The sequence below is a fragment of the Aphelocoma coerulescens genome, chromosome 9, assembly GCF_041296385.1.
Source record: "Aphelocoma coerulescens isolate FSJ_1873_10779 chromosome 9, UR_Acoe_1.0, whole genome shotgun sequence".
NCBI lineage: Eukaryota > Metazoa > Chordata > Aves > Passeriformes > Corvidae > Aphelocoma > Aphelocoma coerulescens.
In genome coordinates this window covers 18852052-18879683 of record NC_091023.1, presented here as the reverse complement: position 1 = coordinate 18879683, position 27632 = coordinate 18852052, and the positions used below count along the sequence as shown (strand labels likewise).

Genomic DNA, 27632 nt, shown 5'->3' with positions numbered 1-27632 from the left:
GTCAAGTGGATGCCCTCACAAGTATGGGAAATGTCTTGTCTGTCTGCTTTCTTGGAAAGAGAACAGCACAAAAACTGCAGTCAGTTTTGTTCATTTGTTAGAATGGAATTCTGTTTTTATTCAAATCCCTTTTGGAAGTTCATTAATATCTAGTATTTTTTCTTTTTATAAGACAAAGGTGCCTTTTGAAGCTGACCACCATGGTACCTTCCCTATCCTATGAATCTCGTGTGGCCAACATGCAGTGTCTTTCATTACCACCTTTTCCACTGGGGATGGCAGAGCTGGGGCAGGGTCTCGTTGTGTGATTTCAACTTGCTGCACAGTCCAGTCCACATTTGTTCACCACACATGTGCATGCCCAAAACAAGGTGACAGACTGCATTTTGGTGACACGAGGTGTGTGATGGATGTGTGCCCAGCTGTGTGGCAGGCAGAGGATCATGGTGTCCTGGTGGAAGAGGCAAAGGCAGCAGGCTGGCATGACAATTCCAGCAGCACAGAACCTGCTTCATTTTCATATATGACCTTCTCTTGAGAAAGAATGAGAGAGTATAGATGGCAGAAATGTCATTATTAATCCTATCCAGCCAAAAATCAGATGCTTTTGGTATGGGTTTTCTTGGTCAGTATGCTGCCAAGCTGAAACTGTAGTGCTACAGTTAAAGAAGAGACAGTATTGCAGGCTAGGTCTCATTTTTGTTGTGTTCTATAAATCATCTGTGAAAGAAACCAACCAAAAACCTCATGTGTTCATTATAAAGTGGCATGATCTGTTTTCTCTGTGAGGTTCTTCCCCTGTTAACAGAGTAAACTTCATGTATGACTTTTCTTTTCTTCTTTAATGATTCCCAAAGCAATGCCATAAGTCTCAGGTAAAGTGAATCAAATCAATGTCTGTGGTTTTGAATAGTTCTTGTGTATATTTCCTTTTCAGCACTTGACCATGTTGATTTTTTCCTGCAGCAGAGGAGAACCACTAACATCCCCCCACATACAGAACCTAAGTGTGTACACTGCACTTTTGGCATGCCAGCAATAATAGCACAAATTGTAAAAACTGCATGTTAACTTGGGGCAACCAGAAAGGTGCAGTCTAAAATAAAGTGTTTTCTAATATCTAAACCATTAGAAATTATTGTTCTTAGCTTTATTTTTACATCTAAAATGGATGATGTTATACTCTACATGGCTGGTAAGCAGTAGATCGTATAGAATGTTGAAAGAGCTTCATGAAATGTGGATTTCTTTCCTTTGTAATATACTTTTGAATTCATTTTTGTAGGGTGAAATTATACCTTCTTCTAGTAAGGACCCTTAAAATTGTCACATGTTTTACAAATGTGCCTAAGGCTTCTCTGTGCCCTAAAACATCTGTTTGTATCATTATCGACGTATTATTTAGCTGTCAGAAACTGAATTTTGCTCGAGAAAATCGGCAGGAAATGTAAAAATACAGGTTATAATGAAGAGTTTGGAAAATAGTTGTCATCTTGCTTCATTTGGGTTTTGGGTTTTTTTTAAAAGTCCAATTGTAGAAATAAAATTCAGGCTAATTTTCATATTTTCTTTTCTTTTAGCTCATGATAGATACCCCTACCAGTCCTATTACCAGTGGATTGCCATTATTCTTTGTCATAACTGTGACAGCCATAAAACAGGTAAAGGGGAAAAATCTTGTGGCATGAAGTCCTACTAAAGTAAAGTTACTTCAGTAAAAGAGTCTGACCAGGATAGTGTTTAGCTACTAAAAGTATATAAAAATTGTGTCATTTTTAGAAACTTCTGTGTTTAATATTCCCAGTTAGATGCTTGAGCTTCAGCATTTGGTTGGTTGTCAAGCACTCAATGACTCACTGCAGTACCCTAAAATGGACAGTGGATGACTGTCAGGCAGCATTTTTGTCTAAACATTACATGTCACTTGTTATCAGACCTTTTCTGAAAGCTCCTCACTTATTCCTTTGGCACACCTCGCTGCCTGTTAGAACCAGTCCTCCCACATCACACCCCGAGAGTGGAGCTTGGGCAGATGAAGCAGTAGTGCAGGGTGTGTTTGTCAGTAGTTAAAAGGCAAATTTTGCCCAGGGGGAATGTTTCATGGTGTAAAATGTGTTTTAACTGTGCTCCTGTGCCAGGTAGAAGCTCTGTTTAGAAAGCTCCTGGTCTTCTTTGGTTGCATAAAACATTTTGGAGTTCCATAGTTTCATAGCACTTCAGATAAAAATCTTCTGAGTTTAATAGAAGTCTTGTTCAAGCAGTGTATTACATCCTACTGAGACCTAGAGCCTCTGGAATCAGAATATAAAAATAAAAGAAAAGAAAAAGTAAAACAAAGTCTTCTGTTTTCTTTATGCCCTTAAAGCAAGAGGAGAAAGAAGCAAGCTCATAAATAAAGAAGTGATGTGGGTAAAAATTATAATCTCTTCTGCAGGGAGGTAATTTTCAGGAGCTATCCTCTTCAAGGAGTTTGACAGTGCTGTCGGGAATAAATGCAGCCCTGCAACGGAAAAATAAGCAGGAGACTGTTTCAGAGCTGTAACTGGAATTTCAATTTGCCTTCTGTGCCAGAAAGACCCAAAGCCACCCAGAAATAGGGCAAAAGTAAAAATATTTCTAGCTTTCAAGCAGATAGAAAGGTGTTCGGGACAGAGTGCTTCTTAATGCTGGAGTAATATTTGGACTAACATTTCATCTTGTTGCTGTGCAATTTGTATATGTAGAGTGCCCTAATCCTATTCAATTGCAGTTGTTACCATCACCCCCCAAAAAATCACATGTTCAAGAGCTACAATCATAAGTAGGAAATGGATAATAAAGCTGTGTGAACTAAAAGAAATTATGAAGCAGACTTAAAAATATTAGATCACTTTTTCCAGAAAGAAGTTAGACTTGTTTAAGTCTAAAATAGTCCAAAATAATCTTAACACCACCGTGCTTCCAGATGCCCAATCTTATATTGGGAAATTTAAGTATCTTATCATCAATTGCAAAGAACAGAGATTCTGTCATTCCTTCTGGAAGCTTCGAATCATTCATTACTTGCCAGGCATCAAGACATTTTCTGGCTGTCTCAGTATCTCTGCAAGGACTATTGGAATCACCTAAACTGATCAAATGGACTCTCATGTTTCTCCTACCTGCTGCAAAGGAGGCAAGCAATATTCGCAGGCTGTTATCTTGAAGGGACAATGAATTGTGCTATTTCCAACAAGCTGCCCTCAGACAAGGGAGAAAGATAAATCTGTTGGAGTGCAGAGGGAAAAATCCCCACTATTGCATCAAAATCAGTTCCCATTTTCTGTAAACCAGAAGTGTAATAGGAAGCAGATTTTAAGGAAAGAACCCCCTTTTGAAAGCTATGGGGCACTGGTTCTAGACAAAGTTACATCAGGATAAATGTTAAACTATAACTTAGTATTCTCTCAAAAGATGAAGGGGGAAAATAGAAGCATTAATCATATGAAGGTTTGAGAAGCTTCGCAGTGAATGGAAAAACTCCCCTGCCTTCCAGAAGACCAGTGAATGTGGCACCTCTAGCAAACCTCAGAACTCAGCCTTATTTTAATCTCAGACAAGGAGACAGAACTTTTTCTACTTGGAAGTGTAACTGCACCTAGGTCAGAAGAAGGACATACAGGACTGCAAAGTGGTGCAGCTCATGCTGTGTCATTTTGTCTGTCTTGTTAGCCAGAGCACTTTCCTCCTTATGCCTATGAAGATCTGTATGCAGTCCTCCAAGGAGTTCAAAGTTACCAAATAAATAAAAACAAACCAAAAAGTTAAAAAAAAAAATCCCAAGCCAAAATACAACGAAATAAAGGTATTTCCCAAGGAACTTTAGGAAACTTAGTCCATTTTAATAAGTTCGTAGGTATTTAGCTGATGGATCACAGATGTTTACTTCACTGCCAGGTAAATTATAAACAACTACTTTGCAGGTTTTGATTACCTATAGACCTAAACTGAGAATGAAAAACCTGGTACTATAAAATGCAGAACTTTTCTCAATTACATTGATGCAGTTACTTAAGCAGGACTTAAGAATATAATTTAATTGAGGGATTTTAATCTTTAGTCTCTTTTCATGCAAGTAAGCAACGTTCCCTGTATTCCTCTTGCATCTTTCTTTTCCACAGTATTTTTCCAGTGTTTTCAGGTGAGGCTAAGGAACTCTCAAAAATGCTGCAGTAGGTAAATTTGGGGGGAATTTGAACTGACCACACTAAGTTGACTCTTAAGAATTCCCTGGTGTGAGGTGTCACCCTTGTGTTGGAGGCAGGAGGTGTCAGGTGGAGAAAGCGCTGAAATCTGTACTTTCTAAAGAAGGTAAATTTCAGTTCTTTGCCAAATGCCCACATTGCTCAGCTGTTCAGGTTTGTGAGACAAATGCCCCAAGGTTACTGGATGTTAGTTAAATCCTTGTTTTCTTCTGTCAGTCACCTTAACAAGGAGCTGTAGGTACTGACTCCTGCTTTTTCATACTGCTTAGGAAGGATTCTTAAAAGAGTCATACTTAGGGACTGTAGGATTCTGATGTCCCAGTAAAAGAAAGCTGCTTGGTTTATCAGTTAAAAGCTCAGTTGCTGCAGACTGTTCCATTAGGAGTCAAAAAGAACAAAAACCTTCTCAGTCATTTCTCTTGGTGGACAGAGCTGATGTGTCAACAGCACGTCACACAAAATTAAATCTTGAGATTTTGTGCATAGGCTGTGGCAGTAACTATAAGAGATGCTATATGGTATGACTTGAGAAAGTAATTTCCATCTGCTACTTCTTTTTTAAAAAAAAAGGAGTGCACAAAGGAGCCTGGGGACTGACTGTTCCCAGTTTTATGGTGTATTAATCCATTATAGATGAAAGATTTATTGAGTGCTTGGTCACAAAATGTCACTGCCTGTTTGTTTTAAGAGAGCATGGACTATTAAGTTTCTTCACCACTTCTGCTGCTTTATTTGCCTTTACTTGTTTATGTAAAGTGACAAAATTAAGGGGTTTACCAGGCTCTTGAGTAACAGCTGGAACAGAAACTCAAGAGAAGTTAAGAACTATATTGAGACAATGTGGGAAGTAGTTGGAACACATTTGCTTCGAAGATTAAATTTAGTCTATTTTTTAGTTTTCTTGCTTAAAAAGTAGATTTTTGTGTGTTTTCCACAGGGCTATGAAGACTGGCTACGACATAAAGCAGACAATGAAGTCAATGGTGCTCCAGTTTATGTTGTTCGAAGTGGTGGCCTTGTGAAAACCAGATCTAAAAACATTAGGGTATGTGGCTGAAGGACAAATTAAAAACTGTGTTTTTATCACACAGCTAAAGCTCTTGTTTTATTACTAACCACTGTGGTTTGGTAATAATTCTGAAAAGAATTCTGCTCTTTAAACCTCTCTTTGTACCTTTCTGATCTATGTTCACTTTGTTAGGTGGGGGACATTGTCAGAGTAGCCAAAGATGAGACTTTCCCTGTTGATCTGGTGCTCCTGTCATCTGACCGAGTTGACGGTTCATGCCATGTTACCACTGCAAGTTTGGATGGAGAGACCAATCTTAAGGTCTGGGTTACTTCTATGAAATAAAATGTAGTAAATTTGTGGTGCCATTTTTCATTCAGCCTGTTGAAATACCCACCCTGCTGCCTGGTAGTCCTGTATTAACCCAATGGGCACTGTTTTACAGACACACGTTGCAGTCCCAGAAACAGCAGTGCTGCAGTCTGTTGCCAACCTGGACAAACTGGTAGCTGTTATAGAATGTCAGCAGCCAGAAGCAGATCTATACAGGTATCACTTTATTAGTAAATATTTTGAAATTAAATCAAAAGGAGGTGTTTAATACTGAGAATGTTACAGGTCTTGCTAGGATTAAAATAGCTTCAGACATCTGCTTGAATTTCAGGTGTTAATAATCAGCTTGTGTTTATACATATGTGCTTACTGAAAGTTGCAAGTGACAAGTTAAATTTGAGTACTTGAGTAGTAAACCAGACATTATAATATTTATCTTCTTTTAGTTTAATTATGTACCTTTCAGTTCTAATCAGTACACTTATTTCTAGATTTTAAAGAATTAAATGGCCTACAGTTTGAGGAGGATGAAGAAAGTTGTATAAGGTCCTGCCAGGAGATTTCAATATTATATAGGATATTTTTAAAGTGGAATTGACTCAAGTCTAATTCTAAGGATATGTGTTGGTCATATTTATTTTACATATGCTCCAGAGAAGATTTGAACTCTATTCTTCACCGGCAAAACCTTAGATTAAAAACAGGCATATCTGTTTGTGTGCTTTAACATCAGCAAGCAATGTCATAGACTCTCTAAAACAGCATTGTGGGTAGCAGAAGTTGAATTCCAATCCAAGTGTCTTCTGAATTGTATCATGGAAAATGGTAGCTATGAAGTAGTTTTTAAAATCCGAGTATATCATAGCAGCTGTTCTTAAGAAGCTTGGAGATCTTTGAGAAATATTAAGTCTTTTAAAACTAAGATACTCAGTTTGAACAGATGTTCAAATATTTGATATTTAGCAAATTAATCACTATGGTGATTGTACTATATGTACAATCACAATTATGTCCCTATTTGTAGCTGGGTTATGCTAAATATGCACGTCAGATTTTTAAATGCATAGTAGATTTGCTTTATGAAATGAAAGTTACTATTTCTGGTGGGTAATATGCAAACTTGTATTTTTTGAGGAATTATTTCTTACTGAATCATCAAGAAGTCACAATCTGTTTTAAATGAATATAATCTTTTGTGGTAATTAATCAGAGTTAATAAGCTTTCTCAAATGACTATTCCTTTGAGGGATAAATGTTTCTGTTGCTAAATGTCTCTTGTAAAATTATTGCCAGTTTTGCCATATTGGTTTAGTTTCTTAATAAAAGTTGATTTATTTTTTACTTGTGAACCATTAATGACTTTTTTGTAAATATAGAGAAGGTTTTTGCATTTTTGATTCTTCATGTATTTCTAAGACATGTCCATCTTTCATAGATTTGTTGGAAGAATAACTGTAAGTCAACAAGCTGAAGAAATAGTACGGTGAGTAAAATTGTATAAGATGATTATTTAGAACACGTGGAGGCGGCTAAAATCTTGACCATCACAAGAGTTACTGTTGAATATATGAAAGGAGAAGTATTTTTACTAAAAGAATCAGTTGCAGCTGCATACTTCAGATGGAGATGAGAAAAAATGAGCGAAATAAGTTCATTACTACCCAGTTTTTCAGATTTTGTACAAGAGTTCTGGAAAGCTTGACTGTCGTGAAGCGGGTAATTTTTAGTCACTGCTTATCATCTGGTAACTTTGTTGTTATTTGTTAATTAAAGCATTTATTGATCTGGAACAATTTCCACTGACATATTACGTAGACTACAACAGATCCCCTGTCGTCACAGGCAGTGAGAAGTTTTTGCAGTTGAAATCCCTGGGAAATTCCTGGTTTAACAAAGCCTCTGCTGCAAATTTGTAGTTTTTAGTATCTATTTCAAACTACAGCCGGACTGTGCAGATAAGTGCTTACATCTGTCACAGACAACACAACTGTGTGCACATAATCATGTGCTCACCACCTTTCCTTGTGCAGTCACAGCAAGTAACAAACACGTGCAAATATAAAAACAAAGATGTGAAGCCGTTTACAGACTTCCATGTGGACTTCCTGGAAAGATTTCTAATTGCTGTGGGTTGGTCCCAGCTACCAGCCAGGCATCCACACAGCTGCTCATTCAATTCCCCCCACCACAACAGGATAGGAGAGAAAACAGGAAGAACAGGATTGAGAAGGATCATGGTTTGAAATAAAGACATAGAAATCACTCACAAGAAATTACCAAATTTTCAGAAATATTTAGCGTTCAAAATCAGTTATTTTATCTTGAGAGTTGTTGATTGTCCAGCTTCCAAAAAACTTGGTCACCTCTTTTGAAAAGGTGAAGTGTTTGTTCACAGAAACGGGTAAATCTGTTCCAGTTCTTTCACTCCTGTCATGTCCAAAATGTTATCCTTTACACTTTTTTTTTTTTGGTGATATTTCTACTTGAATATTAAAAGAGTACTGCTTTCCATGTGATATGTGCCTTCAGTCTGAGGACCTGAATGTGTGTCAGTCTGAGGCTGGCAAACATCTGTCAGCTTTAGATGGGAGTGTCATGGAGTTCAGAGTAAATTGAGGAGTTTTCAGTGGTTTTGCAAGAAATATGGGGAGTGTAGAAGCCAGGTCACTTGGCCCCAAGTTCAGTGGCTTAGTCACCCTCACCAAAAAAACCCCACCCATGGCACCCCAAAAAACCCACACAGCTGTTTGCTAAGGTCACTGTATGTGCTACTTCACTTAGAGCTTTTTAGAATTCAGTACTGCTGAGCTTCACAGGCTCGGCTTTGGGATAATCTATTAAAATGATTCAGTTGACAATGTAAAACAGAGCCGGTTTAAAAGGAGTGTGAAAAAAATAATTGCAAGTTCTGACTACTAGTGGAGCTGTATCTTCTGTCTGTTAAAGGTAAACTTGTCTGGTCTGTGTTGCACTGATTCAGGTTTGGTATTTTGGGTTTGTCAGACTGGTTTTACAAAATTGAACTCAGAAATATAAATCATGTTTCTTATATGAAAATTTTAAATGCTCAAGCATTCAGTTGCTTTTAGTTCATATTTTCAGTTGAAGTTTGAGTCTAGCCTAAAATACTAACAGATGCACGTTTAATTTAAAGAATCCATCATAGTCTGTGTGTATAATTGGTACACATGGTATTTGTGATGGTAACTGTTACATTTGCAGTAACACTAAAGTTAAACGTTTGACTGTGGGAGGGGGGTTGTGGGTTTGACTTTGAGGTTTTTTGAGTAACTTCAGGTTATACTTTCAAAGGAACTTGAAGTTTAAGAGCTTTGTTTATATAATAGTGATCATGGCCTGCATGTGGCACAGCTAAAGGAAAAGTAGGGTAAACCCAAGGGCTTATGTGCCAAAGCACTTGCATATGAACTTCTGATTCTTTTGCTTCTACCCAATATGTCAATCTGGCCAGTCCAGTTGTTAAATTTCTGCTTTCATTTCAAATAGTGGCAAAAATACTTCTTTTTTTTAATTTCAAACCAACCCTGCTGGCAGTTTCTAAAGATGATGCAGCTTCTGCAGTAGAACATATGGTTCTAACCTTATATTAACCTTGTTTCTAACTAGACCCTTATTTTCACAGCACTGTTTGCAGTGAACTTAGCCAAAGAAATGAATGTGTTATTGTATTGTGATACATGTGAGGAAAAAACATTATGAAATTTTACCTCCTGTGTTAGGAAACAAAATTTGCACTCCTGTGGTGCTGTCCATCTAATTGTTTGTTTCTTTGGTATGAATAGCTTTTGAACTTTCTAGATCATTTCAGTCTGACAGAGGGGTAGGGGATTGGTAGATTAGCCAAACCTAAAGCAGCACTTTGGGTGCACTGTGAGTTCAGATGGGTTCACTGCTTGCTTCCCAAGTAACTTGTGGGTCTCTCTGAACCAGCCATTTGCAATATTTAGCCCTGTCAATAATTATGGGATATGGAACAGTGGTGGGGGAGTATGGCAGTGACCAAAGGAAACATGAAAAGAAACAGAGAGCTCTGTGGAGATGTGTGGGAGGTGTGGTGAAAGGGGTAAGATGACTGATGGAGTTGCTGCATTGGGAATTTGTAGGGGATGTAGGACAGCTTTGCATAGGAAACTGGATTTCAGTAGTTCTCGAATACAGAACAGCTGATGTTTACATGCTGATATGTCTATTTCTTTTTAGACCTCTTGGGCCTGAAAGTCTCTTACTTCGTGGAGCAAGATTAAAAAACACTAAAGAAATATTTGGTTTGTAGACATCTAAATATTTAAAGAGAATTCTCTTAAAGCGTGTTGATGGACTGTGTTTTAATTCTACTTGCACTGAAGAAATTGTAATAATCTTGCTGACTGTTACCTGAGGGGATGTGATTATAGATGAAAGTAATGATATTATGCTGAAGAATCTCTAAGGGTATAAAGTTCCAGCTTTGCTCTGTGAAAATATTTGAAGTGGTTTGATAAAGGAATAACTTAACTTCAATGGATAAATGACTGTTCTTACTGTTACCTATTGTTCAAGGTTTTCTCCTGAGATTTACCATGCTGATTTCCATAAAATACGTATTGAAGAGCAGTACAGTCATAGTAATGAACACTGTTAAAGTAGGTGTTAAAATTACTTCAGTAGTACTGTTTTACTATAGAAGAGTATTGCAAATGGTACAAAATACTGTCTCATAGTAAACACTGAAGTAGTACCACCTTTTACTTTTATCCTGTATCTCTCAAAATGAAAAATTCTGCAAATTGTATTCATGCAGAAAATGAAATCTAACTCTTCCCCCCTTCCTTCCCAGGTGTTGCTGTGTATACAGGTATGGAGACAAAGATGGCATTAAATTACAAGAGTAAATCTCAGAAACGGTCAGCAGTAGAAAAGTATGTTTATTTTCTTATATCTCTCTTTTTTGTAGAACTTTAACTTAGTTTTTCCTCTGTAATCTTAAAACCCTGGTGGTCTCATCATTAGGTTGTAGGAAAAGGGAAGAGAGTGTTAATTGCCTTGCCTTGCAGTAGGAAGCTATAAAGATAAAATCCATTTCTTGATATTTCATCCTTCAGTAGTGTACAAAGTGGAAATACCCAAGCTTGCTCCTTGTTGCAGGATAGGTGTTAGTATGGTAGATATTTATACTGAATCTCATGATTTATTTTAAAAGGAGAAGGAGTTCTGATATGTTGCCTTTATTCCAGTTACTAAAAATCTGAGAGAGCCCCCTGGCATTCTTGTGCAAATATGGGATTGATTATTCTTCTATAGCTACATACAAACAACAAACATACATGCAAACTTAACTGTAGTGTGCACAAGAGAAGCTCAGTCACCAAAAAGAGGGCTGGAAGGATGGTCTGGCTCTGGCTGGTTACAGAACACAGAGGCAGGTGTGACTGTGTCCTGCTGTAGGCTGGCCTGAGTTAAATACTCAGTGCACATGGCAGTGCTCTTCAGCTGAGGAAAAGGTGCAGCCATGGGTTTCTGCTGTGCTTGTTTGTAATGCCTTCACAGCCATGCAAGGTCCTCAGGGAAAAAGAGAAGGATAAGTCAGCCCAACTAGTCTGGGACTGCAGGTGTGACACAAGTCAGGTGCTGGGGTGTCCTGCACCTTAATCTAGTCTTCATATAGAGAGTTCATCTTAGATGTAGAATTTCTTTCCCATTCTGTTGCTTGCTTGTCACATAGAAAGTTTATATCCATATCAAGCACAGGATACACTTTTTAAAAAAGGTCCAACAAGGTTTTGATCAAGTCATGTAACCACAATGTGTCAACAGATTAAGTAACACTGAAGTTGCTTGCTTTTTTTTTTTTTTGCCTCTTTATAGGTCCATGAATTCCTTTTTGATTATTTATCTAATAATCCTCCTCTTTGAAGCCATTTTGAGCACTATTTTAAAGTATGCATGGCAAGCTGAAGAGAAATGGGATGAACCTTGGTATAATGAAAAAACAGAGCATGAAAGAAACAGCAGTAAGGTAACTTAGTTCTGCCCAGTTGTGTATCTGAGGAACACTCAACCAGTATACACTCAGTGTAATGTATATTATGTCTCTATGCAGTGTGTAACCACCCCATGATCCATTTGCAAGTCTATGTGCTGTTGTCTCAGTGATTTTTGAGAGAGTTAGTTCCATGTAGCCTCACCATTGTGTAGAAATATTTCTATCTCTGTTACTGGTTGAACTTTTTCTTCCTTTATTAAAAGACCAAGCTTTTTGAAAATTTTTGAAAAGGCTTTGTTAGGACATATTTCTGATGGTCTATGTTCTAGTTATTGTTCTTTAGGATGTCTTTTGTCGTTCCATAAAGGAAAAGAGGAGGAGAATGGCTGTTCTTGTGTATGTTCTATTGCAGCGATTTGACACTTCGGGAATTTTGTACGTTCTGTGATGTTGAGATGGTTTGGGCAATTTTGTAAGGCTGTAATTTTGCTCAAGCTCCTGCTTACCTTCTCAGTTCTTTTTAAGAGGGTGAAGGGATACTTTAAAGTGTTTCTGAAATCTGTGGTTCTGAAAAGTGTCTCTTTTCAATTAGTCTGTATTTTTCTGTGTTCTGTTTAATTTTTTATTTCTGTATGAGTCTACCTTTGTCCGAAGTAGTTCAGGGGCTTAATTTGAAATAATTGCTATGCAAGTTAGTCTAGCCTGTGGAGCTTTTCAGTTCTGAATAGAACAGGGATAAGTATTTCCTCAGTCTTTCCATTCCTTTACCTTTGCCATCAGGAATGTAGAGAGCCATGTCTGTTTCTGCAGTGTCATTCTCCTTCTGTCATGTCTTTGTTTTTCTGTCTCCCATGTTGACTTCCACAATCTGCTTTGCATTTCTCAGCATGCTGGCATCCTTACTCAAAGTGCTTTCCCTGTCCATCTCCTCCTGTGTGTGCAGATTATTTCTTTGCCATTGCTGAAGAAACTCTCTAACTTAAGTGATTGTCACTACTTCTCTTAGATGAATTACTGCTCTCACTTTCTATCTGTCTTCTCTGATTTAGTTTGGAAGTTCTCTTTAGGCACAGAACTTGCTGAGTTTTTGTCAGCTACTTTAATTATTTATTAAATACTGACAACAATGCTCCCTAATGAGGCAGAACAGACATTATTTAACTTTGCAAATTGTTGACTACTTTTATGCTTCCTTTATTTAAAACGTTCTCCTGCACCAATATCTGGTGGAGTTAAAAGAGGTGGCCTGGTTTTTGTCATCTCTAATATCTCTTGCTCAGTATTCAAGTCTTGGTAAGAGTCTTCCCAAAGTACAATTTAGATACTGAGTTTGTTGTGCAGGTGAAAAAGAGACTGTAGTGTAGCATTTTAGGGTTTGTTAAAATTATCATACCTAGTAAAGAGAAGTTTCTATCCTGTTACATAGGTGTTTGCCTGGAATGTGTGTGTGGAACACAATGATTTGAAGGGGCATAAAAGAAATCCACACAGTCCCTTTCTTCTTGTGTTGTCTGGATCACTCAAGTCACTGGGGAATGCCAGCAGACAGGCGCCCTCTTGACACTTTGCTGTCCTGAAACAACAGAGTACTCGCAGATTCCTCTGGCAGCATGGAAAATCACTTGTTTGCCTCACAATTCAGGGTTCTGTAGAAAAGCTTTTATGAATCATGCTTTTTGATGGAATGGGGAACACATTAGTTTTTCAGACCAAACTCTTTCAGAGTTCAACAACAGAATCACCATGACAATTAATATTAATTGGCAGCCCTCCTGACAGATTCAGTAGAGAGATAAAAATTAATGAACTTGTGAATTGAAACCTCCAGTCACAGCTTAAGGCAGACTTTTTGCATCAGTGTGAAGGCGTGTTACTGGGGCAACCTGCAAATGCCTGTGTTGTCTCTCTCGTGTGTACGTGGGACTTGGGCTTCTCTGCCTCTCCCAGTTTGTCATTTTGCATGCATGTTGAAGCCTAATCAAGTCACCATGTTTCACTTGATCACTGTGGTAATCTTCACGTTTTCTTTTTTCTCTTGTAGATTCTGAGGTTTATTTCAGATTTTCTTGCTTTTCTGGTACTTTACAATTTTATCATACCTATTTCACTCTATGTGACTGTTGAGATGCAGAAATTTCTTGGATCTTTTTTTATTGGCTGGGATCTTGACCTCTATCATGAAGAAACAAACCAGAGAGCACAAGTAAATACTTCAGACCTCAATGAGGAATTGGGACAGGTAGAGTAAAAAATATGTTGTCTGTTGGGTTTTTTAACCTATTTTCTACTTAGTTTTCAGTACTAAAGTCTGTTATTGCAGGCTTTTTGTTACCTGTGATTTGATTTCTGATTAATTTTAAAATAAGGTACAAAGATGTGATGGCAGAAGTTAAAATTTGTATATGATTTTAAAAAATGTGTATAATAGAGTGTGAGTGGAGATTATTGTATCTTTTTTCTTCTAACAAGTACATGCAATTCCAAGTCTGGTTTTTTTTGTTTTATTTTATAAAAGGTAGAGTATGTGTTTACAGACAAAACTGGTACATTAACTGAAAATGAGATGCAGTTTCGGGAGTGCTCCATTAATGGCATAAAGTACCAAGAGGTCAATGGTAAACTAACTCCAGAGGGATTTTCTGAAGATTCTCCAGATGGAAATAGGCATGGTTTGGTAAGGCTCTTTGGTTTTCCCATCATTAATCATCCTAGACGGAAAGTGTTTTATTTCAGAGAAATATTCTTGTACCATTAACATAAAAAAGACAAGCAACAAACATAAATCAGAATTTCTGAATAGTTTGAAGCTTTTAAGTGTTACTGGACAAATAATATTTATTAAACATGTTGAGATGTGATTATTAAATATTAAATGCTTGACAGATTCTTAAGTGAAAACATTTTATTAAGTGTGTTCAAAAACTATGTTGTTATGTAAATGTTACAAATCCAGTTTTTTCTTTCTTACAGGTGAAAGAGGAAGAGCTCTTCTTGAAAGCAGTTTGTCTGTGTCATACAGTGCAGATCAATGCAGATCAGACAGATGGTGCTGATGGTCCCTGGCATGCCAATGGAATAACATCCCCGTTGGAATATTATGCTTCTTCACCAGATGAGAAGGCTTTAGTGGAAGCTGCAAGCCGGTGAGCAGCCCTGCCAGGACTGTCTGACCCAGGAGCTGCCTGCAAGGGCAGGCTGTCCATGGGGAGAGCAGCTATAAAAATGGCTCAGGACATTGGTGAAGCCTGGCCTGTCACCTTACTGGGAAAGCATTCAGATGTGAAATGCACAACCCCCAGGTGTATAAAATGATGATTTTAAATATTTATGAAAATACTTGAGAAAATACGGTGGTCAGAGTATGATGTGAATAAAATACTGCAGAAATGGGCATTCTTAATTTTCCCTAGAAGCAGAGAAGAGTAATGGGGTGTAAGAGTCTCTCCTTTTCTTCCCTGCCATCTTCCCCTCCCACCATTAATAGGCATTTTGTCTAAAGTGATAATTAAATGTATATTTCCTTTACTTTTAGGGTTGGAGTAGTATTTACTGGAATTAGTGGAGACAGTATGGAAGTAAAAAGTCTTGGAAAACCAGAGAGGTATTTGTTTTTATTCCTTGATTATTTTGAAGGACAGAACAGTAGTAAAGATTAATGTAATGTTCTCCTCTTAATCCTCTCTGTTCATAAGCAAACCTTGCCTTTCCACAGCGTGCTCTGTTTAATGCTTTTCCCTTGATGTCTTCAAGACACCTTGCATCTTATTCCTTACCAATTGTAGCTGAGATGCAAGAATTTTGTGTGAGTTACTCTGTGTAGGTGTGTGTTGTAACAGTTTGTATCTTTGCCCATTCCTCAAAGGTCGAGACTGTAGCAGAGTTGGAAAACTGAATTGCTTATTCAAGCCTTGTTTCAGCTCTAGAAATTCCCAGAATCAGTCTCATCTATGCATAATCTAATTAGATATTTTAAACTTTCCCAAAATGAGTACAAATTATCAGTAACTGTGTAACTCCTGTGATCTGTGTCAGCTAGTTGGCAGTACTTTGAAGTTAAATGTCTAAAATTAATTTTCTAAGCTAGTGGTAACATAACAAAAACTAGTCCCTTACCAGGGCACACAAGCTTTTTTGACAGTGTAGATTTTTTACAAATGTCACAAACAAAATACAGTTTCCAAAGTTATACTTGAAGTAACGACAGAAGGATGAAGAAATAATAAGAGCTGCTTGTAATCTCTGAATGTCAAGTTAGTATTCAGGAAACTATTCCTGTTGGTAGAAGAATCTTTTATTCTTACAGAATGGAATTAAGCATATATAAGCTGATAAAAAACAATGACCAGTGATTGTTATTCAGTAGTGGTAGCATTGCTTTCCGAGTTTCTGTATGAAAATGACACTTTGAGGAAAGGTCTGTGGTGTAAGAGTCTATTTATAAGTAATTGTCTTTGGAAATTTATTTCTAAAAGTATTTTCTTCCCGTTCCCCCTTTTAAAACACAAAATACAGGTATAAATTGCTTCATGTTTTGGAGTTCGATCCAAATCGCAGACGAATGAGTGTCATTGTAGAGAGTCCTTCAGGTAGGTGATCACAAATTGCACAAGCAGCACTTGAGAGCTTCCTAAATGGCATTATTTTTAATTTTAGTTCTATTTGACTTTCTAGGGGAGAAGCTTTTATTCACAAAGGGAGCAGAATCTTCCATTCTTCCTCGTAGCAAGAGTGGAGAAATAGACAAAACAAGGATACATGTGGATGAATTTGCTTTGGTAAGTGTATGTGCTTGCCCAGCTCCCAGCCTCAGCTGATCAGAAGGAAATTCATGCAGTATGAATTGTGACTAGTGAAAAAATTGTTGGTGACATCTTCTTAGGTGAAAATCTTGTCTACTCTGAATGTAGTCTTTTATTTTCTCACAGAAAGGCCTAAGAACTTTGTGTGTGGCCTACAGAAGATTCACACCCGAGGAGTACCAGGAAGTTGGCAAACGCCTTCATGAGGCCAGGACTGCCTTACAGCAGCGGGAAGAGAGATTAGCAGATGTGTTCAACTTCATAGAAAGGGATCTGGAATTACTTGGGGCTACAGGAGTAGAAGACAAGTATGCAATGGAGTTACTGCTCTCTATGCTCAAACCCAGCGAGTTTAGGATTTATACCTGAAATATGAAGTGTGAAAAACTCTCCCACTATGACCAAAAGTTCTGTGCTATTCTTGTTTAGTGTATTTACCTTTGAATTGAGGCACATTCAAAACAAAACTTGTACCAACTGATTCTGTTTTAATAGCAGTGATGTAGAGTGTGTTGCATCAGGAAAGATTTCATGTATGTGAAATGGAACAGTTGCAGTAAATATTTAGTGTGACAGCAAATTCCTTGGGAAAGCTTCTACACACAGCTCCTTTGCAAAGCATTCTGCTTCTGCTTGTGCTCTGTAGGTCACAGGGTGTGTTGCACACTGAAGTGAGCACATGGGGCGTGAGAAGCTTTTCATGCACCACAGTAGCCAGGAATTACTGTGGACTGTTCTGAAGCTTCTCAAGTGCAGTGATGGTGCCTAGTTTAAATCAAGATATGCTTATTACAAATTTTTGATCCCTTAGCGGGATTGAAGTTTAGTTTTTGTTTCATCAAGGCCTTTGTTTTGTTGCTGGTAGCAGAATATTATCTGCCAGACTATGATTCTCTGAAAATACATGTAACATTGGAAAGGGAGACTTAACTCACCATGACAGTGGGATTACAGTGGTAACATGGAGTTACAGTGTGAGCTCTTTTGTTTGTAAAGTGTTCCGTTGGTTATTTAAGATTTTTCTTGTTTCTAGACTACAAGAGAAAGTCCAAGAAACTATAGAAGCCCTCAGGCTGGCTGGTATCAAAGTGTGGGTGCTCACTGGAGACAAGCACGAAACAGCTGTTAGTGTCAGTTTATCCTGTGGACACTTTCACAGAACCATGAACATCCTTGAGCTTGTGCAGCACAAGTCAGACAGTACCTGTGCAGAACAACTGAGGCAGCTAGCCAAGAGGTAAAATACCTGACATGTCACTATCTCAGTGATGATCTTAGCTTGGGTTGCTTTCATTTTTAAATTTTATGGTAGTCCCTTTGATGCATGTGCCAAACAAAGAAGTTGCCTTTTAAAAAAATTATTTATTAATATAATAACAGGCTGGAAGAAGCAGTCTCTCTGACAGATTAACTCCTTTGCTTATTGTCTGGCCAACAACATAATTTATAGCAAAATTGGAATTTTACTGTTAACACCAGTACAAAGTCAACATTTTTGTCCCCAAATAGAATAAAGGAAGACCATGTTATCCAGCATGGACTGGTTGTGGATGGGACCAGCCTCTCTCTTGCACTCAGGGAACATGAAAAACTGTTCATGGAAGTTTGCAAAAACTGTTCTGCAGTGTTGTGCTGTCGCATGGCACCCCTTCAGAAAGCAAAGGTAAGTGAGAGTATAATCAGGATTGCCTTTGAAGTATTTTTATCATGCTTTGAAGAGGCAAGGATTTCTGAAACGGTTTTGTTTGTTTGTCTGACCTTTTTTGACTTCCGAATCCTTGTTAAATTCAGTTGGTCTGGAGTAGTTTGCTCAGGAGTTTCTACGTGTGTGTTTGAAAATTTGCAAGTGAATGGAGAAGTCAAAATATTGCCCCAAGATCATCTTTATTCTGCCTCGAGTGTTCAGTAAGGCAGCATCTCTCCTGATCACCTGCATGCTTTTGCCTTAGCTACTCCATCACTTCTCCAAACCAAAAAAGCTGAATTGAAAATTCGTGAACCTGTAAGGCGCAACTGTGCTTCTCTAAATACTTTTAAAATACCCAAGTTTGAGGAAGAAGTAAAAGGGAAGCCAAGACCTAGTCTTCAGTAGAGATTTGCCTTAATGCTGTCATCTAATACCATTTTTCCTTCACATGTACTGAGTTTTACTCAAATACCTGTTGGATGAGATTCAAATTCAGATTTTGTGATTTTATTTTTTTTTTTTTACTCCAGAAAGCTAAACTATGAGGGACTATAATATTCTTTCTTCTTTCCTTTTGAAGTTTTCTCTTCATGAAAAGACATCTCTTTACCTTAAAGCACTAGGAAACCGTTCTGTGAGGTACTAGATGTGCAAGAGAGCAGGCTGTTTTACTGTAGCTATTTTACCTGTTTTGAGGTCACTCTTCCTGCTTCCAGAATTTAGCCAGAGTTCTAATGCAGTCTTTAGAATCATATCAGTATAGAACTGTTCACCTGGTATACAGTTAGTTTCAATAAAATGTTAAAAGGAAGTTGTAGCTACACAGAGTAAACCAATCTGTTGGATATGTCCAGTCTGTACATTCTTTTAGCTGAAAGTTTTGCCATCCTCTTTCTTTAAGGTGCAGTTTTTTGTCAGTGTCAGGTCCTTGTTCTTATTTTTCCATTTAACTTGATTTATATTTTGTACTGCTTTCCTTAATTCCTCTCCTCTCTGGCAGATAATGGATATTATTTCCTGTCTTGAGTCATGAAGCACAATAAAATGTAATTTTGATAGCAGTGACATTTTAGTTTCAAACATTGAAGTATATAGATCACCAAGACAAATGCCATACGACTTGAAGGGTAGGGAAGGAAGTGCAGGGAAGTTTAGTCTAGTCTAGCACATGATTTTTTGCTGTAGGCAGCCTTTTTGTAAGGTTTATTCCAAGGTTAAACTGGAACTCAGCTTAATATTTCCTGCATCTTTAATTATAATGAGTGTTAATGTATGGTTAGCAGTCTCACTACTAATTTTGGTATGTTTTATGACTCAAAACCTTTTTTAAACATCATCATGTCAGTCCTTTGGAGCTGCTGCTGATTGCTGCTGTTAAAATTTGCCAGAGGATTTGTCTTGACCTTTTCACAGAGATGGTTGTCTGTCTAAATTACCCAGGCCTTGGGGATCTTCAGAGGACTGATCTGGGCAATGTCCTGCAGCCTTGTTACCTCTCTGAGGCTGCTTCCTAGGATCTAATGCTAAATGTACTTGAAATAATTACCCCGTAGGAATGGGGAACCTTTAAACTTGAATATTAATACCTGCAATTAGGGAATGTATTCCCACAATCAGGTGGATTTCTCTGGGCTGGGGGCTGTGTTTCATCACTGTTGTGTTCCTCGTGTGAAGTGAATTCCCACTCCTGTGAATCAATGGCCCTGACACTGTCAGCTACGACTCAATTACTCCAATACAGTTTTTTGTGTCTGCTTAACCTCATGCAGTTGCTTCATTGGTGTTTCCAGTTTGGGGTTTCTGGAACTTGAGGGGGGAAATGTTTTTTGTACATATTTATTTTCTTGGTTTTGGAAAACCTCTTGATCTGCATTCATACCTTTGCCTGCAGCCCTTTTACAAGTGAATTAGTGAAGCTTCTGTCTTAAGCTAGAACTCTGTGGGAGGTTAATGAATCACTAATTCACCTTAACCAAAAACCTCATCTAACTCCTCTGTATTTAGAATATTTTTGACACTTACATTGAATTTAGAATATTATTGACACTGTATTTAGAATATTATTGACACTTACATTGAAGATCTGATATCACTGCTCCTCTTCTGAGTATTTTAGGGCCTTGTATGTCAACAATTTTTCCCCTCATTCTGTCATATTTTCTTGTTTCTTTGTCAGTTGAGAATACTCCTTGGTGATAATGAAGTTGCATTAGAAAGAAGCTATTTTCCTTAATAACAGTATATTGATCTTTTAGCTAATGCATTTGCTTTTTCAAATTCTTCTTTCACCTGGATTAGTTCCATTAATTATAAATAGGAAGAATCTGGGTTATTAAAGGGCATTAAAGCTGTATTACTCAGTAAGTAAGTTTTCAGTTCCAAATTTGACTTGACTTGACTTTGTTTTGTATGATAAAGCACCAAACTAAGAGTTGTAAAAGAGCAATGAAATAAGAACAGGAAAATAGGCTCAAGGCAGATAAAATATTTAAATCAGGCTTGTGCTCCAAAAAAGGAATTAACATATGCATGTGATATGCCAAAGATTTTTTTTTTTACCCAAACTTGCATGTTCATAATACATATTAATTATATCTACAGATATGCAGCTAACTGAGATAGCTGGGAATTGGTGACACAGTTTGTAGGTAGACTGTCTAATCTGAAAGTATTTCATTTTCTTTTGCAGGTAGTTCGACTGTTAAAAACCTCTCCAGAGAAGCCCATAACGTTAGCGATCGGAGATGGTGCTAATGATGTGAGCATGATCCAGGAGGCACATGTTGGCATAGGTAACTTGATTTTGTCAGAAGCAATAGAGGCTTTTTAAAATTTGAAGCAGCATCAAATGAGCTTTTTCCTTCAGGTGTAAGTGTGAGAAATGATGTCTTCTTTTGCAACAGAAAGCGGCTGAAGTCCTCACAATGTTGAAGTATTAGAAAACAGAACTGTAGCTTTAGATGTATGTTGTTGGGTTTTTTAAATTTCAGTTTTTGTTATACTTAACCTGTTTTGTGTTTTTTTTCCCCAAACAGGAATCATGGGCAAGGAAGGAAGGCAAGCTGTAAGAAACAGTGACTATGCAATAGCACGGTTTAAATTCCTCTCCAAGTTGCTTTTTGTTCATGGGCACTTTTACTATATTAGAATAGCAACCCTTGTACAGTACTTTTTTTATAAGGTGAGTTTTTTTCCCCAGTAAGAAATTTTTTTCAGATCTGAGATCAGGTTAAATATCTCTGTTCAAGCATGTTTTCTGGGCTTTTTTATTTACATTTTACAACCAAATGCAGTAGTTTAACTGTGAAATTTTTCAGTCTTTCCACCTAGAAATAGGCTTTAGGTACCACAGTGAGTTTGTCTAGGCCGAGAGGCAGATGTGTTTGTTTTCTCAAGGCAGGGCTTTTGGTCGGTTGGTTGGGGTGGTTTTGGTTTTTTTATTTGATCATCAGTTTCCATAACAAGTCAAAACTCACCATCTTCATTGAATTTTATCTGGGATTTCAGCTTTAGCTCCCAAGTCCCTTTTCCTTTCCTTTCATTTAAAGGCAATAGCATGGTGTTATATTTTGGATTCTGCTTTGTTTGCTCCCATACAACAAACTCACAATGAGCAGGGCACAGTTTTCTTGAAAGAAATGTGGAATCTATTTTGTAAAGAAATTCTTAAAAAGGAACTGAGGGGGAAATGAATGGATTTCTTCTCCTTTAATACTATTTAGACTCCATAGTGAGATGTGCTCATCAAGCACATATAATTAAGTTCATACTTTTCAGGTTCGTTGTCCCAAAGGACAAGCAAACAAAATATGCTCTCAAGCAAAGCATATTGCTTTACTTTGCCAAACAAAATGCTGAAATGCTTTATGCTTCTCCTGTGTATTGTTATTAGCTTGTAAGAGTTAGCAATTTCTTTTAGGGCTGTGAGGCATATACTGAGGATTAACGATTTCCTTCACTTGTCTTTATTTCAGAATGTGTGCTTTATTACACCACAGTTTTTATATCAGTTCTTCTGTTTGTTTTCACAACAAGTAAGTACAGCATGCCTTACGTCTTGGTACATGTCTGTGAAACACTTGGGGTCCATAATTAAGAAAATAGGAAAGAGTGACACGAGGAGCAGTAGAGATGTTACACTTAGCAAATACCCAGCTTCATTTTCTGTATTTGATAGCTGATGTTATTAGATTGTTATGTGAGTACAGCTGTTTTCCTAACTAGCAAATTCATGTAAGTAATCAATCGTTGCTGCTATTAGTGTGCTGATAAATCTTAATAAATACAAACACTTTCTGTCTTTCTGAGACATAAAATACGTTTTGCTTTCCTTTGCAGACGCTCTATGACAGTGTATACCTGACTTTGTACAATATTTGTTTCACTTCCCTGCCTGTCCTCATCTACAGTCTTTTTGAGCAGCATGTGCACCCGCATGTATTGCAGAGTAAACCTGTGCTCTACAGGTACGTATGTCCTGCATCCATTCCCACTGGGGCACATCCTGAAAAGCAGCAGTGGCATCTGCACAGCTCTGGATTTGCTATTAGGCATTTGTACAATATTTATCTGTAATTTAGGCGTTTTTAGTAACTACCTTGATGAGGAAGAATTGAAGCTACATAGTTCTCATCCTAAAAGTTAATTTAAAGGAGTATTTTTAGAGAAGTGTCTTTTTATGTTAGCCATGTTAAGAGTGGAAGAGCATTGAGCACTTGGTCAGCTTACATGATTGGCAGCCTTCCCCTCCATTACATGTAGGAGGTGAAAATCACTCAGACAGGAAAATGAAAAACTAGGACACCGTGGTTTTGGGGAATCACCACAAAAATATCCTTTACTAAGAGTAGAAGTGATTTCCTGTAGAATTAGATGTCCTCCCAGTGGTAGCATGTTGCACTGCATACTGCTTTTTGGAGAAAAAAATAGATATTTTTGTAAAAAAGAGATGTCTCTCTGATGTTTCTCTTTTTGTAAAGGTCTTTTAAGCAGAGCAAGGGGTAAGTATCAGGAGATCTGGATTTTTCTTCCTCTTGCACATCCACCTCCAGGGACAAGAATTCTAGTTTGTGCTATTCTGAATTTGACCCATTAGAGACCCTTGCCATTGGTGACCTCTGCTTAAAGCAGAGCCAAATCATGAGAGCTCAGAGTTCTTTTCTTGCCCGTGATTTATATATTTTTTTCATATGTCAGCATTTGTTAAATATGTCTCAGTGCAGTTGAAAGTTACATTTATACAGAGCAGTAGCAGTCGTGCAGTGTGGATAGCTGATGGTTATAGGCAGTGTGAAATCCAAAATCTGTTTTGTTTCTGCAGAGACATCAGTAAAAATGCCCATTTGGGGTTTAAACCATTTCTTTACTGGACCGTCTTGGGCTTCTTCCATGCATTTGTTTTCTTTTATGGCTCGTATCTTCTAATGGGAGAAGACACTTCTCTGCTGGGAAATGGCCAGGTACAATATCATAAGTGTTATTCTACCTTTGTATTTTTGGTGATATTTCTTAATTTTTCTTAGAAAAATCCTCCTGTGTCTGAAAAATTTTGTTTTTATGAACTACATAACTATCAAAGATTCTTTGTCAGTAGTTGTGTGTGCTCTCAAGAGTAACACTTCTTAGTGTGGAAATTATAAGGTGGTGTCAGAAAGCATATGTCCCTGAAAAACATAACTTTCAAGATAATAGATGTATCATGGCTGTCTTAAACTTTGTTGTATTTTGTAAACTGTTTTTGTCAAAATCGTACTTCATAATTTCAGCAAATGAGAATTTATATTCATTCATTCAAAACTCATTTTGGATTGGACTTAATTGCAGTGTCAAGCAATGGTTTCTCTTCAGTAACTGTTATAAAGTTAGGCTGAAATTTGACAAGTCTTAAAGCTTCTCCTGAAAATATATTATTTGCATTACTCAGAGTTTTTTTTTAATTTAGTGGTACAAGCTGTTTTTAAATTATGCTTTTTATTCAATAAATATTTTTAAGACCATAACTTAATGAAATCATCAAATACTAATTTGACACTTCCTGTTTTAAAGATGTTAAAATTCACAGGAAGAATTGTTTACAAAAAAACACTAAAGCTTGAATGAAACCATTACAAGTCTGTTTCATTATTTCCCCTGGTTCTGAGTCAGTTAAATCAATTTAGAACAATTAGATACTGATTTTTCCCTTGTTAAACAGGGGTAGTAATGGGAAAATACATTTGCTTCTCATTATGCCATTCTTAATACTGGCATGAAGAACTTGCCAATTCTCACAGCACTTGGCAGAGTTGCAAGTTATGGCACAAGGGACAAAAACAGCATCCTGCTGAATTCCCAGGGGTCACCTGGTGCCAGGGAGTGGGTGTGAGCTCGGGAAGTTTAGTCAGAAATACAGTGATGTATGGACAGTGAACAGAATGGTCCTGAGGGGCTGCAGGCTGAGCTGGTGGTTGGCAGCCTCCCTGTGGAGGGAGGAACAGTGAAGGGGGAGTGGTGCAGCCACCTGGAGCACTCATTCCATCATCAGATATTTGATGAGAATGTTAAAATACTTGTGCTTTAGACTAAAATGTCTCTTTCCAGCTGAGGTATGAGTGTGTCCTCTCTTGTCGTTTGTTACAAGCTGTGGGATTTGAAATTCTTGTGAGCTGTAAAGGTCCTTCAGGACTCTTGTAATGAGGTAATTTTAGACTATGAATCAGTGCCTGTGGTACATTCATCTTCAGTTGTCAAAGCACCTCACTTCAAAATTGCTTAGTAAATGTCCACGGGGCAGGAAGAGGCTTCTTTCATTGTATTTAGTAACAACTGTTTGGTTTGGGGAATTGGCAGCTGCCCTTTAGCTTCTCATGTGATAGGACTTCAAATAAATTCTAAGACTTTCCTGATTTTTCAGTTACTCTGCCTCTCTGTGTTTGCTAAATAGTGGTGATTAGAACTGTGTTGCTGTGAAGTATCTGCATTGCATAAAGTTTCTTGCAAACTTAATGTGTGCCTGGAAAAGCCAAAATTAAGGGCAAGAGGATTTTGTGCACTGCTGAAGTGCTTTCTTAGTAAGTCCTCAAGAAGTGATCATCTGTAAAGATCTGTGATGCAGGGTAGTGTTAGTGCAAGGCCTCACGTTTCCATTCCAAGTTCTCAGTTCAGAGCACAGCAGAACAGGAGGGATTGTAAATAATTTGTTAATGCTGGTGCTTTGTTAGGCTTACCTCAACACATTGTGCAACTACTTGATCTTTTAGTTCTTTTTTCTCCCCCCTTTTTCATGCTGTGCATGTCGTCAGATATTGAAACCTAACAGGCAAATGGTAAGAGTTTAGAAGAGGAGGAGATACAAAATATTGTATCTGTTACTTCTTAGGATTAAAGGATGCAGCATCCACAGTGTAAATGTGTTCAAAAATAAAATGGTGGCAAGAACCTGTTTGTGTTTTGTGTTCTAACTCTGTGACCATTGAGAGCAGCGTTAGCAAAGACACTTTCTTTCACAGGTCACTCAGGAGAAGAAGTTTAATTTTACTTTTAAGATGAATATTGCAGCAGTTAACAAGCACATTACTTGTCAACCATTACTGTTGGTGGGACAAGTAAATTCAAGGCTTCAAGAAGGCATGTTATAACAAAGATCTTTAAAATTATCAGTAAATCCAGACTCATGGCTGCCTCAGTTATGTACCTTGTATATAGATGAGAGAAGCAGTTGTGAGATTTGTCCTCAGGCTGTTGGGATGTTTTTGTCAGAGCTCTGTAACAAGAACTACAACTTTGTGAATCCCAGTTCCGAGCCCCTGTGCTGTACTGACACATCAGCTGTAGGATGACCCTGACTGCCTCTCTGCATGTGGTACCTTCCTCCTTGCTTGTTTAGTCTGCTACCAGTAAACACAGAGTTGAGGATTCAGTCATTGTTCAGTTTGTCAGTGGCAAAACCAGCTATGAAATAGCAACATCTTCCCTGTGGTCCCCCAGCCGGTTCTAGGCTGGACCTGGTGTAGAATGGCAGTTCTGAGTAGCATGTGCATAGATAGATACAACCTCAGCATCCCTGCTTGATTGTCAGAGCTGAGATTTTATTGTTGTAGACCTTGTTCAGAGTTTTGATAGTTTAATATATGTGCACAAGAGAATATGAAAGTGACAGATTTCAGTGTTTCAGAATTGAAGCTTAATTTTGTGTTTATTAGCCTTGAAACAAAGTGTCTTTTCCTTAGAATTTTCTTTGTAAAATACAATGGCACCATTATTTTTGAATTGTAGAATTGTGCTTGGGGTTAAAAGTCAACCTTCATTTGATGCTGCATGTTTAAAATTATCTGGAAGTGTTTAAACTCAAAAGTGTTTTGCACTTAAAGTGAATACCTTCCACACAATGTTTCCTTTCTATGGACGCTTATAATTAATTGATCAAATTGGTATCTTCATTTCCTATCATTTCATATTACTGTTTTGGCCTTTTTTTTCATATTTCATGTAGCCTTTGTGGTGATTTGTTTTGAACCAAGAAGAAAGATGACTTGTGGGTTGTTAATTTTGCTCTTATCATAAGCTGTAGTTTTTCTAGTAGTTTGTATTGTATCCTCCTTGCTTTTTTCATGATGATTACTTGTCACAAGCTTATGTCTTATTTCTTTAGTGTAGCTGACTTGAAAAGATTCCTACTGTGAATGCTCTTAACTAATATTTTTTTCTTCCATGATTTTTGCCTTGCCATTTTCTTAGATGTTTGGGAACTGGACATTTGGTACTTTGGTCTTCACCGTTATGGTTATAACTGTTACGATGAAGGTATGATATTACTCTGACTGCTCTCTGTGTTTGGATGAATAGGCAAATATACAATAAAGGAATAATTTAAAATGTATTCAAAAGTTATTGATTCTTGAGGATTCCAGATAAGTGACTTTTATGTTTAGTTTCAACAGTGGTTGAAATTTTTCTTTAGTTTTTTGTGTGTTGCAACAATATTTATTGTTTGGGCTGAAAGTTCATAAGTATTTATCATTTTCTGTGAAGTGAGTGGAAAACAGAAGCTCATGGAAATTATCTTTGTTTTAGATGGCACTAGAAACTCACTTCTGGACATGGATAAACCATTTTGTTACTTGGGGATCCATTGTATTTTATTTCATATTCTCCTTGTTTTATGGGGGAATTATCTGGTAAGTGATTCTTTTGTTTCCCCCTTTTTATTACATGTAATTTTGATTAAGCTAAAAAACCACTGAAATATTATTTTCTATCATGTTACTCTGAATTTTATGACAGGTTTGTGGAAAAAAATGTTTTAAACCTAGACTGGCCACTTGCTTTTGGTGATTGAAAAATTGAAGCAGTGCTGCTTTGCTGTCCTGTGCTCAAGGACCCACAGTACCTGACTCTGACAGCCTGTAACTGTAAAGGCATCTTTAAGAAGTAAATAGGTGCCCAAAGGTGCTATGTAGTAGGTAAATAATTGCAATAGAAATAAAGATGCTGGGGTTTGAATCAGTAAAGTTAAGCATTTTTGCTTGTAGTTTGGAGTCTGGAGGGATAGGATGGTGATTGATTCTCTGCAACTCAATTTGAAACTGTATCAGAACCTTTTCCTCCGAAGTTCAGTACT

The 27632-nt window shown here is 37.4% G+C and overlaps 1 protein-coding gene across 5 annotated transcripts in view; it reads left to right on the top strand.

Annotated features, from left to right (window-relative positions):
* The window catches only part of ATP11B (ATPase phospholipid transporting 11B (putative)), a 65681-nt gene that overhangs the window by 17543 nt on the left and 20506 nt on the right, over window positions 1–27632 (top strand). For all 5 annotated transcript variants that reach the window (XM_069024889.1, XM_069024893.1, XM_069024892.1 and 2 more), the window contains exons 4-27: window positions 1581–1661; window positions 5161–5268; window positions 5425–5553; window positions 5678–5781; window positions 7001–7048; window positions 9787–9851; window positions 10403–10484; window positions 11431–11581; window positions 13590–13787; window positions 14064–14222; window positions 14519–14691; window positions 15081–15149; window positions 16061–16134; window positions 16220–16323; window positions 16474–16655; window positions 17381–17584; window positions 17857–18010; window positions 20724–20826; window positions 21070–21215; window positions 22009–22068; window positions 22373–22500; window positions 23355–23493; window positions 26750–26815; window positions 27086–27189. In XM_069024889.1, the coding sequence (XP_068880990.1) occupies window positions 1581–1661; window positions 5161–5268; window positions 5425–5553; window positions 5678–5781; window positions 7001–7048; window positions 9787–9851; window positions 10403–10484; window positions 11431–11581; window positions 13590–13787; window positions 14064–14222; window positions 14519–14691; window positions 15081–15149; window positions 16061–16134; window positions 16220–16323; window positions 16474–16655; window positions 17381–17584; window positions 17857–18010; window positions 20724–20826; window positions 21070–21215; window positions 22009–22068; window positions 22373–22500; window positions 23355–23493; window positions 26750–26815; window positions 27086–27189 (2831 nt within the window). The remainder of the gene's footprint in view (window positions 1–1580; window positions 1662–5160; window positions 5269–5424; window positions 5554–5677; window positions 5782–7000; window positions 7049–9786; window positions 9852–10402; window positions 10485–11430; window positions 11582–13589; window positions 13788–14063; window positions 14223–14518; window positions 14692–15080; window positions 15150–16060; window positions 16135–16219; window positions 16324–16473; window positions 16656–17380; window positions 17585–17856; window positions 18011–20723; window positions 20827–21069; window positions 21216–22008; window positions 22069–22372; window positions 22501–23354; window positions 23494–26749; window positions 26816–27085; window positions 27190–27632) is intronic.